Raw genomic sequence first — 17,569 nt, forward strand, 5'->3', positions numbered from 1 at the left:
ATTTAAAATAAGGTAGTGCAGAGAAAGACTGTATGACATTTTTGTAATATCATTTGTCTACTTTGGAGGCAAGTTTTTTTTTTATTTAATAAGTAACTACTATATGCTCCAAAAAAGTTGACTACACCGGTTAAGAGCTTTGTTAAACAGAGTTATTGAAGAAAACTTTGAGCTCGGCATGTTCCTTTTCCCTAGAACCACGCTATATTTCTGTCAAGTTGGAGCAAAAAATGTTCATCATTTTGTCAGCTCTGTCTGCAAAGCAGAGAATTACCTTCCCAAGCTCCTGAGATTTATGCTTTTAATTACCTCCTATCTGCTTCACTACCCTCCACACCTAAGAATCAATATAAATAGTCTTATTTATGGGAAAAATGTAAAATATTTGACAAAAGCAGGCTATCATTTTCTAGATTTCCATTTGATACTATTGATTCCTTCTATCTTCAGTGACTTTTTCTTGACAGAATCAGTTGGTTTTTCAAACTTACAAAATTATTCATTTATCTAATAATTTGTACTGCTTTATAGCAGATAGTTGTAAACTTTGCAACTAGCTTTTAGGTTCCCAACCCAGCAACGAGATTATTATCACTTTGGCATCTCTTTACTCATCAGCCGCAAAATTCAGTTTAAGTATGGTTTTCTCCAAACTCCTTCACCATAAATTTACTTCTCAGTGAAGATTAACTTCCATGGCTTGTTTCATTTCTGAATGGGAGGCCACTATTAACCCAGAGGAAACCTAGCCACCAAGGCATCAGTGCTTTTTAAACTCTGCCCTCGCGTTTTATCAGCATTAATTCTTTAAAACAGAACCCCAACAAATTACAGATACATATCATTATACACAATTGTATTTACACTATTTATATATGACTATATAAATATAAACATAGAATAGGTGAATAGACTGAGCCACTCAGGCATTCCCAAACTACTTTTTTTTTTTTTTTTTTACATAGCATGGTGGTTAGAGTTTCAAATAATATGCTCAATGTGTTTGTTTTGTTTTATTTTGTTTTTACTACCTGGAGAATTTTTCAAGTGAAGTACCTCTCCCTGAATTTAAAGCAATGAATCCAGTAATAAACCTCAAGCTTCATGAAGGCACCACAGATGTCCAAGAATGGGAGGAAAAACAGTGTATTTGCTGTACTTTTGTGCCACAGGAAGAGAAAAAAGAGGAGGAAGGGAAGAGGTTGAAGGGTGGTGGGGAAAAAGGAGATAGAGAACGAAGGAAGGAGGAATGCAGTTGTTTAGTGGAAGAGAACATGTTTTGCAGGCAAAGAGACACACTGATAACCAACCCATGGACAGAATTTCTGGAGTTAAAAGCAAGTGCTAGGCAGTCAACGGCAGAATGTGGAATCCCCTGGAAGAATGTCACATGGCAACTCATAAAAAGCTTGGTCCTCCGGAAACAGAAAGTGGCTGCCCTTGCGGCCGAGCGCCTCTTTGGCCTTTGCTGCAAGGACCATCTTCGATCGCAGGGTGGAAAGTTCCTGTTTGCAGGCCGCTCGCACCTCCCAGGGAAGGCCGGGCAGCTGCTGCGGGGACTCACCAACCCACGGCAGCTGGCGGAGAGGTGGAGTCGGGCCTGGTGGCCAACGGGGAGGGAGGGTCAGCCAAGAGCGCGTGCAAAGGGCGTTTATATGGGACCCGGAGCCCGGCTTTCTCCCTAATCTCCTGTCTGCTGAAATCTCTGCTGGATGACAGAGGACGCCAGGGCTTCTAGCAGAACTGGCACTAAAGCCTCTTAAGTGGCAGGTGGTGGATGGGGGCAGTTTGTTCATGCAGGACAGTGAATGTGTATCATCTCTGTGGACTGCTGAAGAGACTGGGAAGTGGGCATGAGAGAGAGAGAGAGAGAGAGAGAGGTAGAAAGGTAGAGAGAGGTAGAAAGGTAGAGAGAGGTAGAAAGAGCAAGGAGGGCCTATTTAAATAATCTTATCCAAATGAAAATTGCTAAGACAAGGATGCAGAATGCAGAGGGAAGGTCCTGCCTGCGAACCTGGCGCACAGTGAGTGCCCTCGTGGAGGAATTGACGGGATGGCTGAAGGATGGCACCTCCTGAAATTTCAGAGAGATTTATAGTCGAGAATAGGAGAGTCAGGTCACTCAACCCATTCACACAAATGGTTGGTCAACTTGACATTTTACCTTCAGAAGCAAACCCTTCATTTCCTGTCCATTCGTACTTAGTCCAACTTAAATCAATGAGATGACATGAGGTCATTTGTTTAGGCCTTCAGATATGGGGAAATGTAACACACAGCAGCAGGAAGAGTGGGCTAAAATGAGAGAGAGAGCTATTTGAATAACCAAAGTCCAAAAGCCAAAAACAAAGAAAAAGGCAACAAAATTAAAAACCTAGAGAAACCACAAAGTAAGATGAAATAAAGAAATGCCAACTAAAAGTGATTCCAAGTTTGTAGTGCTCTTCAAAGGTAGTACTGCAAATTTGAAACACCAAGTGTGTTAACACCAAATGAGTAATGAAAGCCTGTGGGGTCAGCAATTAGGGACACTGCATCTCATGCTTAATCAATTGTGGTATTAATGCTGAGTATCAAAATTTCAGGGTCAATTCCTAAATTAGAGTACATAAAACTTGATTAAAAAGATCATTATGCTCTCGTTTCGATTTGCCTATGAAGCATAACGGACCCAGTGGTATGTTATTAAGGGTATTTATGATTAACCGTGTTCTAAGATAATGATAATAAAAGGAGATCATCTCTATTTTTAAGTCAAGTTGCCCTGATTTTGTGTAAGATCTGTTTAAGAGTCAGTTCCCTTTATCCTTCCGCTACTACCATCCAAAGAATTGAAATTAATATGCAAACCAGATAATATTTGGGATCTGCCAACTTCCAACCTAGCCAAAAGGAGAATCATTAGCCTCAAAAATATTTCAAAAGTCTATGTTAGCTCTTGTTTCTGGTCTTTTCGTGTGAAAACCGAAAACCCAATAATTTTGAGAGTCTTTTTTAAAACTAAGTACAGGACAGGATATACGCCTATTTCCCTGGCAAAGGCTTAACTCTAGAAATGCATTTCCCAGCCAAAGGGTAAAGATTCAGATTTAGGCTTATCAGTTTATGCCCCGTTATAGCTGCGGTACATTCATTTGTTGGAGAAGAAAGGGGCATTCAGGCTTAGGAAAACCTCACTCAGGGCTGAGGTTAAACCAAGTTAGGAAAAAGAAGGTGGCCAGGAAGAAACTAGGGATTTGGGTGCTGCACACAAATTTGTGCAAGTGTCTGGGACTCCGTTGGAAAGACGTATTATTCCTGGACTGCAGCGCCTGCCCCTGGCAAAGTTAATGGTGTTAATTTGTAAAGGTTCATTTGGGAAATGTTTGTGATTAATGCTTGCTCATTTACATAACAGTATATCGTGTAAATAAAGCTGTAGCCTTTTGCTGTCCGACAGTGGAGTTCTACTGAGACGATAAAAGCTGGACAAAAGGGGCTATGGGACACTGAAACTAGGTCACATTGCATTTTAATGCACGAAGCCTGCCCTGGTACATTTTACGTGGGTAATGGAGAACTGCGGAATGCAGTCTGTTTACTGTGCAAATCTGCCTTCCAGATTTTTCAATAAACATATTTTCTACACTGAAGAGTGAAGCCAATTCAGTCTCAGGCTGATTTAGAAATGTTATTAAAGAAAATAAGGATGAGCATCTTCTTAATTCTTACATTAAAATGTAAATAGGGTGATTATAAAATAATAAACTCTCCCCCAAGTAAAAAATGCTCAGTTTCAGAGCTCAGTTATGCAGATTATAGCACCATTACTAAACACTGAGAACATGTATATGTCACATTTGTGAATTTGCCATCCAGACTTTGTGGCTTTACTGCCCAGAGTCTAAGTATGACTCAGAAATTTAACTTCTTTCTCCATTATCAACAGAACTTTTGGGCGGTGACAGGGAAGCTGGTGGTCACGTGCTCACCTGTGTACATTTGTCCATGTCCCTTTTCAGTAAATATAAAAGAAAATGACTGACATCAAATGAAAACTCAAGTCAAAGGTGAACCTACTCCCAGAGCAATTCCGGGGCACATACAGAAGGCCGGCACACCTCCCCGAAACGCCCCCATGACTTGAATGAAAAACAAAACTCTTCGTCACTTTTTGGGTCTTAGTTGTTCTACCCGTAAGGAGGAGATGTCTACATCCTGTCCTTCTGACAGAAATGCCATGGGAATGATTTTTAATCACAGAGCTGGCATGGTCTTCAAAGATCATGTAGTCCATTTTAGGTAATAACAGAAGAGGAAACGGAGGTCCGTGGTGGTGAAGTGACTTACCAAGTTCAGAATTAGGATTTAAATCACCTTCAAAGACTCTTAATCCAGGATTCTATACTGCATGGCCTCTCAATGTATGGACTCATGAAAATATAGAGCAGAAGACTAATGTTCTAAGAGGATCTAATAAAGTTCATCCTTAGATACTTTCATTCATACTATTTGCTATAAAAGTTGCTCCTGGTCCCTGGAGCCTAGGTTGGCATAAGATAGGAGAGCAATAAGCGCTAAGAAAATGAGTCAGGTTGTCAGGTGGGACAGCATAATGCAATAGGAAGAGCTACAGCTTTCGAGGCAAGAGACCAGAATTCATGTTCTATCTGTCATTTATTGGCTATGAAAATGTATGGAATTCCAAAGGATCAGAAACAACCTAAGTGTCCACTAATAGGGACTATTTAAATCAATTCTAGAACATCCACACACAGACTACTCTATTAGCTCTCTATTGCTATTACAGTAAATTACCACGAACTTAGTGGCTTAAAACAATACGTTTTTATCTTCCAGTCCCGGGGGTCAGAAGTTAAATATGGGCTTTGTGGAGCCAAAACCAAGGTGTAAGACTGTGTTCTTTTATAGAGGCTATGGGGTAAAATCAATTTTCTTGATTGTCGAGCTTCTAGAGGCTGCCCACATCCCTTGGCTTGTGGCCCCTTCTTTCACCTTCAAAGCCAACAGTTGCCTGTCGAGTTGTTCTCATACCATAGCATGCTAACCTTCTCTCTTTTCTTTTTAAGATTTTATTTATTTATTCATAGAGATGGAGAGAGAGAGAGAGAGAGAGAGAGAGAGACAAAGGCAGAGGGAGAAGCAAGCTCCATGCAGGGAGCCCGACGCAGGACTCGATCCAGGGTCTCCAGGATCACGCCCCGGGCTGCAGGCGGTGCTAAACCCTGCGCCACCGGGGCTGCCCTAACCTTCTCTTTTGTCTCCCACTTCTACTTTATAAGGACCTTTGGGCCATTTAATTATCCGGAATAATCTATTTTCAGGTCAGCTGATTGGCACCCTTAATTCCATTAACTATCTTACTTTCCCTTTGCCATATAAGGTAACATAGTAAAAGGTTTCAGAGATTAGGATGTGGACATCTTTGCCCACCACATCTGAGGGAGCTGTCTATGTTCTGATAGGGACAATACTCTAGGATATATTGTTTTTTTAAATATTTATTTATTTTTAGAAAGAGAGCATATGAGCAGTGAGCAGAGGGAGGGGCAGAGGAAGATGGAGGGAGAGAATGAATCCCAAGCAGACTCCCTACTGAGCGCAGAGCAGAACATGGGGCTCCATTTCAGGACCCTGAGATCACAACCTGAGCCGAAGTCAAGAGTAGGATGCTTAACTGACTGAGCCCCCCACGTGCTCCACTCTAGGATATACTGTTATGTAAAAAATGCATGGCAAAGAAAAGTGTAAACAGCACATTGCCTTTTATGTAGAAAGGGGATGAAATAGGAATAAATATTGATATACTTGGTTGTATTTGCATAAACGAACTTGGGAAAAGTTTGCAAGAAATATTAAAGTGGTTATAGATAGGGAATGGGATGGAAGGTGGGAGGATGGGGAATGGGACGGAACAAGATTTTTAATGTATCATTTAAAATTAATTTGCTTTTTGAACCATGTAAATATGTCTTTTTTAAAATTCAAGGGATTCCTAAGTGCTCCAAAGTCTCTATTATTCACTTGATAGTCAAAACCCTTTTTTTTGAAGAGCCTGTCAATCATCGAACATTGTTACTTTTTTCTTCTCAATTTTTCTAATAGGCAGATCTTCCTTTGTCAGTGACTTTATATCAACAGTTCTCTATGTCCCTCAGTCCGCCTTAACTACTGATTTGATTTCTGTTACCACAGTTTTGTCTTTTGCAAAAAGTTATATAGGTGCAATCACATAATATAGTCTTTGTGTCCAATTTCTTACATTTAGCATACTGCCTCTGAAATTCTCCCATGTTGTGGGGTGTTATCTATCAGTACATCATTTCTTTTATTATTTAAAAAAATTTTTTTACATCATTTCTTTTATTGCTAAGTAGTATTCCATCGTACGACCATACTTTTGTTTGTTAATCCATTCATCAGTTGATAGGCATTTGGGTCAATTCCAGTTTGGGGCAATTATGCATAAAGCTACTACAAGTGACACATATGTCTGAACATTAAGTTTTCATTTGTCTTAGATAAATACCTAAAAGTTGGATTGCTGGATTGTATGGAAAATATATCTATAACTTCTTTAAAATTTCTTATAAATAACTATTAAACTATTTTCCAAAGTCTCTGCACTGTTTTGTATAGCTACCAACAATGAAAGAGAGAGGTTGGGTTGCTAATCATCCACTTTGTTTAATTTTCATCATTTTAATAGGTGGAGGACTATATGATTGTGGTTTGCACTTTCTTAATGGCTAATGATATTGAACATTGTTTTCCATACTTAATTGTCATTCATTTTTCTTCTTTGGTAAAGTGTTCAAGTCTTTTGCCCATTTATGATTAATTATTGAGTTGTAGGTTATTTAATATTTTGTATACAAGCCATATGCTTTTATACTATTTTCTCCCAGTCTATAGCTTTTCTTTCCATTTCCTTTTTTTTAAAGATTTTATTTATTTGAGAGAGAAGAGTGAGAGAGCGAGCATGAGCTGCGTGAGGAACAGAGGGAGAAGCAGCCTCCCCACTGAGCAAGGAGCCTGGTGTAGGGCTCAAATCCAGGACTCTAGGATCATGACCTGAGTAGAAGGCAGACTTTTAACTTGACTAAGCCACCCAAGCATCCCTTTTCTTTCCATTTTAACAGTATAACAATGTCACTTGAAGGGTAGAAGTTTTTAATTTTGATAATCTAATACAACAATATTTTCATAGTTCATACTTTTCCAATGACTATAAATTTTTTATTACGTTTCCTATGTAGAATTATCAAAACATCATTTATATACATATGCAAACAAGAGTATTTGTTGTTTTAGTATTTACAAAAAAAACATGACTCCTACAATATGTTCTTTGGAAAATGGCTTCAGGGGTGGTGTAACTCAGGAAGTAACTCGTATAATATACAGTTCCAGATTCAGATTTGCATTGGTCACTGGCTTTACTTGGTAATTGAGCAGTATAAACATTCTAATATTATTTATTTTAATTTCATGTTATCTTACACCTTGATCTGCTTTAATAAATGACAATACCTTTTTCTCGTTACTTTTTTTTTTTTAGCATGATAGCTATGTTGGCCAGATAAAATACTTTACGAATATTTCCCTGCATTTCCATGTTCTGGGAAAATATAAATTGTGTAATAAATTATTCTCTCAGATATTTAATATGGGCTTGCACAGATGAAATGTGACACTTGTTATTAAGAGTGATAGCAATAGTTTTCTTCAGTATCCATTGCATTTTAAACTTTAAAAAAATATCGTCTGCTATTTGGCAATATTTCAAAAGCAAATATAATTGGTAAAATTAAGCATAAAATTATTTGGGTAAGACTGATTACGTAGAGGAATTCTTGAATTTTTATATTGGCCACTCTATTGCTCATGTTTCTAATGTTGAATCCGAATCCCTGGGAAATCTGGCACACTGAAGTAAGTGGGCCACCAATGGGAGTAGCTTCTAGAGGCTATATAAATACAAAGAGATGTACATATTCAGAACAATCAGCCTTTCAGCTTGACATTCTTACAGAGAGCAATGAAAAGGTGATACTCACATCCGAATTAAAGCGAAGCTGACAGACATTACAAGAAATAACTTGTTTCTTCTTTGGGGGAATGGACACTCCAAAAGTGTGGTTAATGACTGCTTTTTGCACAGGATCCATCTGAAGAGCAAATGATAAAATAGTCAATGTATATCTTTAAAGATAGACAATAGTATGAACAAGTAAAAGTAGCTGTATTATGCCTTAAAGTTTTAACTTTTAGCTCCCAGACAGGGATAATAAAGAATCTCATTCAATAGTAATGTACTTGTTTCCAGGAATTAAAAACAAGAACAAAAAACTTCTTTGAAATAAGAATCCCCCCAAATCACAGGAAAATCAGAATATTTCAAGAAATCTTAAATCCTATATAAGGAACTTTGAAAACCCTTAAAAGAATCATAAAACGAGAAAACTTAAGATCTAAAGGTCAGAATCAAATTCACTTGTTAATGTTTTCCCAGTATGAGGTGATGATAGGTAACATGGTCTGAAATGACCTCAGTGACGATTACTACACATATTTCAGTTTCTCAAGTTTTGAGAAAAAAGTTATAAATGACAGACTCATATCACAAGAGAGAAACTACTGATCTTTATTTAAAAATAATTTATTACACCTCATGTACTATAGATTGAAATCCATCTTACTTGAAATGCTTGTCACATTTGTACACTCAAATACTCATAGCCGATTGATTAACATCCAACCTTTGTCTAGATATTGATCAAGTAAAGTTTTGACTTATAACCCATGACTTTCCTTTCTTTGGTTTGAATGTTCCATACATATTCAGAGAAATAAATGGTGACGAAAGGATTCAAGCACAGAAAAACTACGGCATAACACCATGAAAATACTTGGAGAAATAAAGAACACTATCTGCAGAGTCTATAAAAAGAGAAACAGCAGCAATTGTCTCATGTACTCCAGATAATCTCCAGCATTAATATCAGACAACTGGCAGTTCACAAAACAATGCGGATGATGAACAAAGCATTACTTATAAACACATGTAACATGAACAAGGACAGATCCACTGACACCATCATGTAGGAAATCTCCTGAGGTTAGAGTATGGGATTGGATTAGTTGATGATATTTGGTAGAGAGAACAAATGAATACAATGCTTGATCAGGAATATAAATCAACAAAATATAAAATTCGCAATTAGAAGAATTTAGGTACATTGAAAAAAAGGGTGGATTACAGAATTACTGAACAGTAGTGTAGCCTATTTTTTTTTGCTGCTAGTTTAAGAGAGATGACAGGACAATGTATTCCCACTATACAGGACAAAAATTTGGAGAGGTGAATGTTCTGGACTGACAGGACTACTCTATATCCTGATGTTAGTGGCGGTTATACAAATTTACACGTTAGAATTTTTAGAACTATATGTACTCCCCCAAAGTCAATTTTATATGCGATAATTTAAAACATAAAAAAGAAAAGGCTGTTAAGAGTATTATGTTTAACTACCACATGTAAAAATATCATTACTGGAAAATTTGGGGATTTCTTTTGTACAAGGTCATAATTGATGTAGTAAGTGCGGTTAATGAGAATTTTAAAAACCCTCCATGGGCAAAGAAAATGTCAAAAGTTCAGAAAACAAAATTTTAGTCCACTTTTTTAGTTTATTCACAAATGCATACACTTAAATCTCATTCATCCCTTTGCAAAACACAAAACTATACTTTCTCATTGTTACTAGAGATGGCAAAGCAGTCTGAACAGGCTTAAAAATAGGATAGCCTAACTATATTGGCAGGATGAAAGAAGTACGTTGTTCTGCAAAGTTAAAAAATGAGAACATTTTATTGAGATATTTTCTGTTCTTGGGCTCTGAAAAATACTTATTGGTAATATGTAAACTACATGGGATAAAATATTTCTCAAACAACAGTTTTCTGCATACTACTTTCATTATTTTTGCTATATCCATATATTATGGTATCAGTTTTTACTTATTTTTCCTTTAATTCAAACTCAAATTGACTTTGTAAAACATAGCAATAATATTCAGGAAATCTTTGGCTTAATATATTCTTTCCTGTTACTAATTTTTAAAAAGATTGAAAATTAACATTAAAAATTAAAACTTTCATTATCTAAAATAAATGCATATATTCTTCTTGTTCCCATACCACAATATAGAAACATAGGCAAAAGGCACAACTAAAATAATCTAGTTTCAGGTTTTCAGTAAGCCAGGACATCTGCTGACAGCTCCAACATGACCTGGAAAATAAACATTCTTCTTGCATCTTTAAAATTGTTAGCTGCCTATATAATTTTTAAAATAACTCCTAATATACAACTTTATTCTATCTAAATCTCGCATTTGCACCACATCAGCCTGAAAATATGCTCTAGTGCTCCCAAGGCTGGGGACAATCTGTCCTAAAAGGTAAATTGTGGATGAGCACCCCGGATAGAAACACAGGCGAGGTCCCAGCCATCTGCTCCCTGAAAAGTAAACTAAAGAGGTTCCTTCAAGAAACTTTTACCAGAATTGGCTTCTCTACTTTATATACATAATCCTACTCATTGTTATAAAATCAACTAAATAAACACAACCATTTTACCCCATTCCTTGTCACCTGTCATTAACACCTGCTGCCTTTTATCTTTTGAACAACTTACTACTAATCATGTAAAATTTTTATCCTCTACATTTCTCACTTGTGCATGGATTTTATTTATTTTCCATCTGATTCTTTTTCCTTCTTTCTTTCTCTCTCTCTTTCTTTTTTACAGCTATTTCAGGAGAAGATCCACTCCACTCTCCACCCTCTGCCCCCCTCCACGCAGTCTAAATCTCTTTTGTCTTTCACTGTTGTTTATCACAGAATTCTGTAATTACATTTCTTATTCAAATATCATTTTGGGAAAAAAAAAACAAATATCATTTTGGGGAACAAGGTTTAGTTGAAAGGGAACTTTAAGTTGTCTAAAAAAGATTGTTCCACTTGCCTATGCAGCTGTTACCTTGAAACAGATACCATCTAGCTGATATTTTGACTGTTTGCGATCTGACACAGTAACTACCAGTACCTGAGTCATTTCAGGGGGAACCAGACACTGAAGAATATAGAGAAGGTTTTCAGATCTCTCCCTTTCCTTTTTTAAAGTATTAAGTGATAAAATCCTGAATATTTTCCTTAGCAGTCCTACAATACGAGTTAGATGAAAATAATGACTATGATGTTAATTTATACTAACTTTTTTTAAATTTTTATTTATTTATGATAGTCACACAGAGAGAGAGAGAGAGAGAGGCAGAGACATAGGCAGAGGGAGAAGCAGGCTCCATGCACCGGGAGCCCGACGTGGGTTTCGATCCCGGGTCTCCAGGATTGCGCCCTGGGCCAAAGGCAGGCGCCAAACTGCTGCGCCACCCAGGGATCCCTAATTTATACTAACTTATATTGTTTTCTTCCACTAATGAATGTCAGTCGTCTGTAATCATAATGAGGTATGTAGAACTAAACCAATGGTAATTCTTTTATTCAATCGCCAGTTTTTAGGATGAATAAAATACTCAGGGTGAATGAAAACATTCTCAAAACTCCTAAAATGTGATATATACAAGTGATTCAATTTCATATAGTCAAAATTATATATACATGATCTCATATGCTGACTGCTTAGAAAATTACTGGAGATATTATAATTAACGACAGTTAAGAGTTTTCTTTTAAAGAGTCAACTGGTTTTCTCACAGACGTTTGGTTATTAAAAATAAACAAATGTTTTCAAACATCTCTATTAAAATGTTTACATCACTTTTAAAGGAACAAATGCCTTGTTAAATACTAATATTAAATTAGTTCCTGTTCATTCAGAGTGCACAAGAATGCAATGTATGGACTGAGAAAATTGTGATTCATTGTAAATAAAGCCAGAGAAGCGCTTGTTTGTTTGTTTAAGGGAAAAAAAACCCCACATAGTTCTAGCTACCAATATTCCTTACCTGGTAGAATTTATTGGTCCCAAATAAGCCTCTTCTTTTCTAAAAAAGTAAAAGTTAGAAGTAGTCATCTGGAATTTTGAGGCTAGCAAGCACATTTACATGAAATTTTTAAAAATTCCTTTTCCTTCTTCACCTCTGATTAAAAAGCCTGCAAAGCTTACCACCTAAGAAGCAGCGAGAGTTAACACTTGCCACTTTTTCTAATGAAAATCATGTAGAAATGAAAAGCAAAACCTATTAGTGCAATTAACTGGTAGGTAATAAAAATGAAAGATGGGGTTGTGGCTATTAGCAGGAATTGAGGAGATAATTGGAGGCTATGTATGGACAAATTAACTATTATATTATAGTACTTATAAATGAATTAATGAAGCTGGCCTTATCACACCATCTACTGTATTTTCAACATCAAAATAAGAACAACCAGGTATCTTTGGTGTAGGCCCCAAGATTATGGAACCACAAATCTGTGTGAATTCTTAACAAGTGTTTTTTTCATTGAGCATGCCCAAAACTAATTTACATCTTCGCCGTGTAAATAATCACATAAAAAAATATGCAGCCACAGATAAAACTTAGCCACAGGGAAATGCAGCACCTCACTAAAGGCAGGGGTGATGCTACGTGTGGGGAGAGGATGGAAGGTAGGAGCTACAGGACCAAATGGCTTCATCCTAGATGATGTTTAGATTCGAGGCAAAGAACTTGGAAATACGAACTTCCCACTGTCTCAGTAATTTTCAAGAGGCCTGAAATGTGATTTGTATTCTTGTAAGAGTCTTCAAATGATTTCACTAGGCATCCCGTGTGGCTGGGTATTGGAGCGAACCGAGCACCACCCAATTAAAAACCAAGGGAGACTGCTCAAGAATGATAATACGAGGTCTTCTTCTATGTGGTGAAATGGCTCTTCTTAAAGACTCTTCTTAGAGACAGGGATGTCCTCTTCGACTTGGCCATCTATTTTAACCCATGTTCCGAAAGGCATTTGGTAAGCACGTGCTATACAACAACGGGCAACTCTAGCTTTCCTATTAAACAGAAGTAGAGGGGCGCTTGGGTGGCTCAGTTGGTTAAGCATCTGCCTTCAGCTCAGGTCACGATCCCAGGACCCTGGGATCGGGCCCTGCGTCCTGCTCCCTGCTCAGTGGGGAGCCTGCTTCTCCCTCTCCGGAGGCTGCTCCCCCTGCTTGTGCGCGCTCTCTCGCTCGCTGTCAAATAAATAAATAAAATCTTTAAAAACAAAACAGAAGTAATAATACCAAGTATTTGACTTTTAAAGTTTAAAAGTCAGCCAACCAACAAACATTTCTGGAGGCTTAATATATCAGATATTGTTTCAGACTAAATGAGGCAGGATGAGTCCAACATAAGGACATACTTATAACTGCAAAAGTTAAAAACTGAAAAAGCAGTTTAAACTTTATTTAACTCGGGGCTGGGAAAAGCAGTGACCTTTAAGCAAAGTAATGAGGCCTGAGAAAGCACAGAAAGGTCTGTCTCCTTTGCCCCACCTGTACTTTGGCCTTTCTCTCCCTTTTCTGATTTTCTCACATTTTAAGCACCCAGGATCCTCCCTTTACCAGTGACGTCAATGCGTCATCCTCCCAGGATTATTTGCCATTCAATTCCTTTTTTAGCTGTGGACTAACAATAATAAACATCATAATAAGAGCAGCTTAGATTTACAGAGCTCTAACCATGTGCCAGGAATTATACCAAGGGATTATTTTGTGTGGTCTCCACCATCACCCAAGGAGGCAGCTGTGATCATTATCCTCTTTTACCAGTGAGGACTCTAAGGCTTTGAGAGGTTTAATAACTTGTCACCTCTGATTCCAAAGGTCTGAAGCCAGGGTTCAAACTCAGATGGGAGTCTCTCTGCACACTGGTCCCTGCAGGGAACACGGAGCAGAGATGGCAGGTGGAGCACTACTCACGGGGGTGAGATTTGAAGAAAGGATGGTTCTAGCACCTCTTTTGCCTGGAGGGCAGCTGCCTCGTTCAACTACACCTAAGGCCTGCTTGATGCTTCAGTAAGTTTCCTGGGGAGGTGAGTCTGGGTTTTGCTCTTTCGGATCCATCTTGGTCATTCTGAGAATAAGCCCATTTCTTCTTGAATAACTTCAGGAGAGCCAGAAATAATAACTGGGTCCCCTTTCCTCATTGTTACTGTTGGGCTTGCATCCAGAACAAAACACTTAGAGAGGGAATACTTAGAGATTACACACAGCCAGGGATGGTCATCATTTACACCTGCCCTTCATTTACTACCAAGAGGATCTCAGCTACTAAACCCTTGTGACTTCGGTCTATCTGGAAGTTTGGCAAAGCATTGCTTTTTAAAGTGCAATATGACCGAATTACAGTAGTCTGAAACAAATGGCTATTTTTCACCCCTTCCGTCTTCAATATTGGATTTATGAAAGAGAATGTGACAATAGGGTCTCATTAAAACTTCAAATATTCGTGAAGTGACACATTTAAAAGTGATAGCTACATCATTGAGGAGTAATATCTGCCTGAGTTACTTCAAAAAAGGTTTTGCCTTTTATATTTAAGTGCTCTGACCATATGCCTTAATATTATTGTTTACTTTTTTCAAATCCTCTAAAACTTAAAATAGAAACAAAACAGACACAGCTATCACAAAGACCCAATTCTCAAAGACCAAGAATTAGAAACAATTGCACATTATTGGCAACATCACCTCAACTGCACAGCTTTGTACTGTTTTGGATTTCAAATCAGAAGGCTCAATAAAAGTAAACCACATGGAACATTACACTGGAATTGCACGCTACCATGAGACCTGCATTTTTGCATCTGGAATGTGTAAAAAGGCACAGACTTGCCATACTGACACTGCTTCTCCTACCCACAGCACCCTGACAGGGGTCCACATGGATGCCATCATTATCACTGAAAGGAAGACAAATGGCATGCCACACTCTCCACAGACTGTTGATTCAGCCAGGAGCCATATGTCTGAAAAGGTGCTTCCCTCACGTATCTCCAGCTCCTTGCTAGAACCACACATTGGCTGTGCCTTACAAATCAAATCAGCTGTGTCCCTATAGCCATGGGATACCATTCCTCCCCTAAAGTGGTATAGAGGCTAAAATACTACAACACACACTTAAGAAAATAATAGGCAATAGGCTACATTATATCTTTGTCTCAGATCCAATAAAGCTCCTCCACCTCCTCCTCTTCTTCCTCCTCCTCCTACTGCTATTTTGTCAAAATATATTAAGCATTTTGGGATTGGTTAACAATTAGCAGTGTGTGATTGCTGCAGAAATGAAATGGGATCCCAGGATCTCTTTCCAGTCTCCCTAGGGGTGGTCCATAGTCTCTATAGAAAATATGAGTGGGGGCAGCCCAGAGATTTGAAGCAGCCAGTCAGAGGAGAGCACAGATTAGAATTTCATCCATCCTCCTTTTTTTTGTTGTTTAAATAAATTTAGAAGGCTCAATATCTTTCACTCAAATTCCATATTGTCAGAACCTCTTTGAAAAGTCTTGAGATTCATCAAACAAGATTGTATACTCCATTGACAAAAAAGGATGACTAAGTAAGGAAAAACACACGTTGGTCTATTTTGAAGATCTCTTTGGAAAGAAAAACTAAACCGCATTTTCCAGTAGTTTTTGGAGAAATTTCATCTTGGTTTTATTTTTGGAAGAATAAAAAGAAACACAGAATTGCTGAGAGATGTGCGTTTCTGCCATAGAATATTGTCCCCTTTCTAGATCACTCTGATGGTAAAAGATGCAACGTTTTTAGAGGTTAAGTGTTTCATCTTTTTTTTTTTTCTTTTTTTAAGTGTTTCATCTTAATGTAGTTCAGTATTCGGAAATTTGTGCTCCTTTTCCAACACATCACACTTTTTTAAATACATGATTTTCAGTTTGCACAAACACTATATTTTCTTGAAAATTCATTGATTTAACAAAAGTTTATTAAGTGACTATCATTCACTGTTTTTAGAAACTGGACATAATGAAGAAGAAGCCTTCAAAAACAGAGCATGGTAGCTGAAGAGACCTAGATATTTATTTTTTTTTAATTTTTTTTGAGACCTAGATATTTAAAGTAATATGGTATTTCTGGAGTGTTTAAGTACTTTAAAAAAAAATCAGATAGGAGAATAGGGAAAAAAAACACAGCATTTTACCACAGGAAACTCCTAAAGACATTTTGGTTGTCTTGATACAACTGGGATTCAGATACTTTTACATGTCAAACCATACCAAATATGTAAAAATAATGACACCATTCCATGATTTAGGAAAGTTGATACAGAATTCTGAATCAGACAACTGGTAAAAGTAAGGGGCATGTTCTTCAACTTTCAAAGTGGTCTGTGAGATTTCGACAGAGGATGCTCTTCAACTACCAAGTACCAAGATAACAAGTGGATGTCGGAACTACTACCATCAGCACAGGCTCAAGGAGAAAGTGATCCGCATTTTGGAATTTTTCTAAAGATGAGTCCTAAATGCTAGATGCCTCTCACATGGAAACCTGCCTAGTGGGTTTCTGCGCAGTGTGGCTGGTCTGGAGCCTAGTGAATAGCAAAAAGGGCATGAGTTACTTCTGTTTTTTAAATAAGTACACATTTGGCCCATGATGTAACAGTTATGAAGATACTACAAGAAAGTAATATTTTTCATTTTTTAACACTTTTAGGATTTTAAAGTTACCAAATGGTAAAAGCAAAAAAGTTAAATAAGTAAATAAAAGCAAATGAATGGGTGCTTTCACCATTTCCCTCTCTTCAGTGGAAAACCAGTTTACACTTAAGAAAGATAATTTTAAAACTACACTGAGTAAAAGGAAGACATTTTCAGTTCTTTTTTAGACAGTAGTTATTTTGTTAATGGGAGATGCCACAAGATTAGAACTGTGTACCTTACTGAAGCTGCACGTCTAATTCTGACAGTGGATCCTTGTATGTAACAAATACGGTCAGTTCAAATGTAAAATGTTCCATTTTCCTGGCTCTCCCCATGCCTGGTGATTTTCCATGCTGCCAGGGATTAAGAGTGATGCAGCAAAGCTGTAGTTATGCCGCTGGGTAATTTAAGAAGCCACATCAAAGAGCATTTCAGAAAGTTCAGTTTAACAAATAAGACTTTCAATTTATGTCCGCAACGGGTATGAGACTTAATTGAAGGTTCCCTCAAGACCCCACTGCAGGACACACACACATGCAACGTTTTGGGTGCTGATGTTCCTATTCAAATAATAGATGCATAAGGTAAAAAAAATTCAGTTGCATATTATCCATATTCAGGTTAAACAATGCATTTCGAAATGTCTAATTGGTTAATGTGATGTATTAAGGGAGACCACATCACTCTTAACTCCAATTCCAATTGCTCTTTTCAACCTGGGGGAAGAGCAGTAAGGTAATGAGCTGAATTATATCTCCTAAGAAAACCCAGTGCTTTTCTTCGTTTGTTTCCATTCTTAAACAAGCAATGTTTAGATGGGACGAGAAACCATTAAGAAAGAGAGGGGGGTTTTT

The 17,569-nt window shown here is 37.5% G+C and overlaps 1 protein-coding gene across 9 annotated transcripts in view; it reads right to left on the bottom strand.

Annotated features, from left to right (window-relative positions):
- ZNF385B (zinc finger protein 385B) overlaps nt 1–17,569 on the bottom strand; it is a 369,586-nt gene that overhangs the window by 48,110 nt on the left and 303,907 nt on the right. For 8 of the 9 annotated variants that reach the window (XM_041721854.1, XM_041721855.1, XM_041721861.1 and 5 more), the window contains 2 exons: nt 12,033–12,071; nt 8,061–8,171 (listed from right to left, as the gene is read on the bottom strand). In XM_041721854.1, the coding sequence (XP_041577788.1) occupies nt 8,061–8,171; nt 12,033–12,071 (150 nt within the window). The remainder of the gene's footprint in view (nt 1–8,060; nt 8,172–12,032; nt 12,072–17,569) is intronic. The other variant, XM_041721856.1, reaches the window with a different exon arrangement.

This window comes from Vulpes lagopus, chromosome 11, assembly GCF_018345385.1.
Source record: "Vulpes lagopus strain Blue_001 chromosome 11, ASM1834538v1, whole genome shotgun sequence".
Classification (NCBI taxonomy): domain Eukaryota; kingdom Metazoa; phylum Chordata; class Mammalia; order Carnivora; family Canidae; genus Vulpes; species Vulpes lagopus.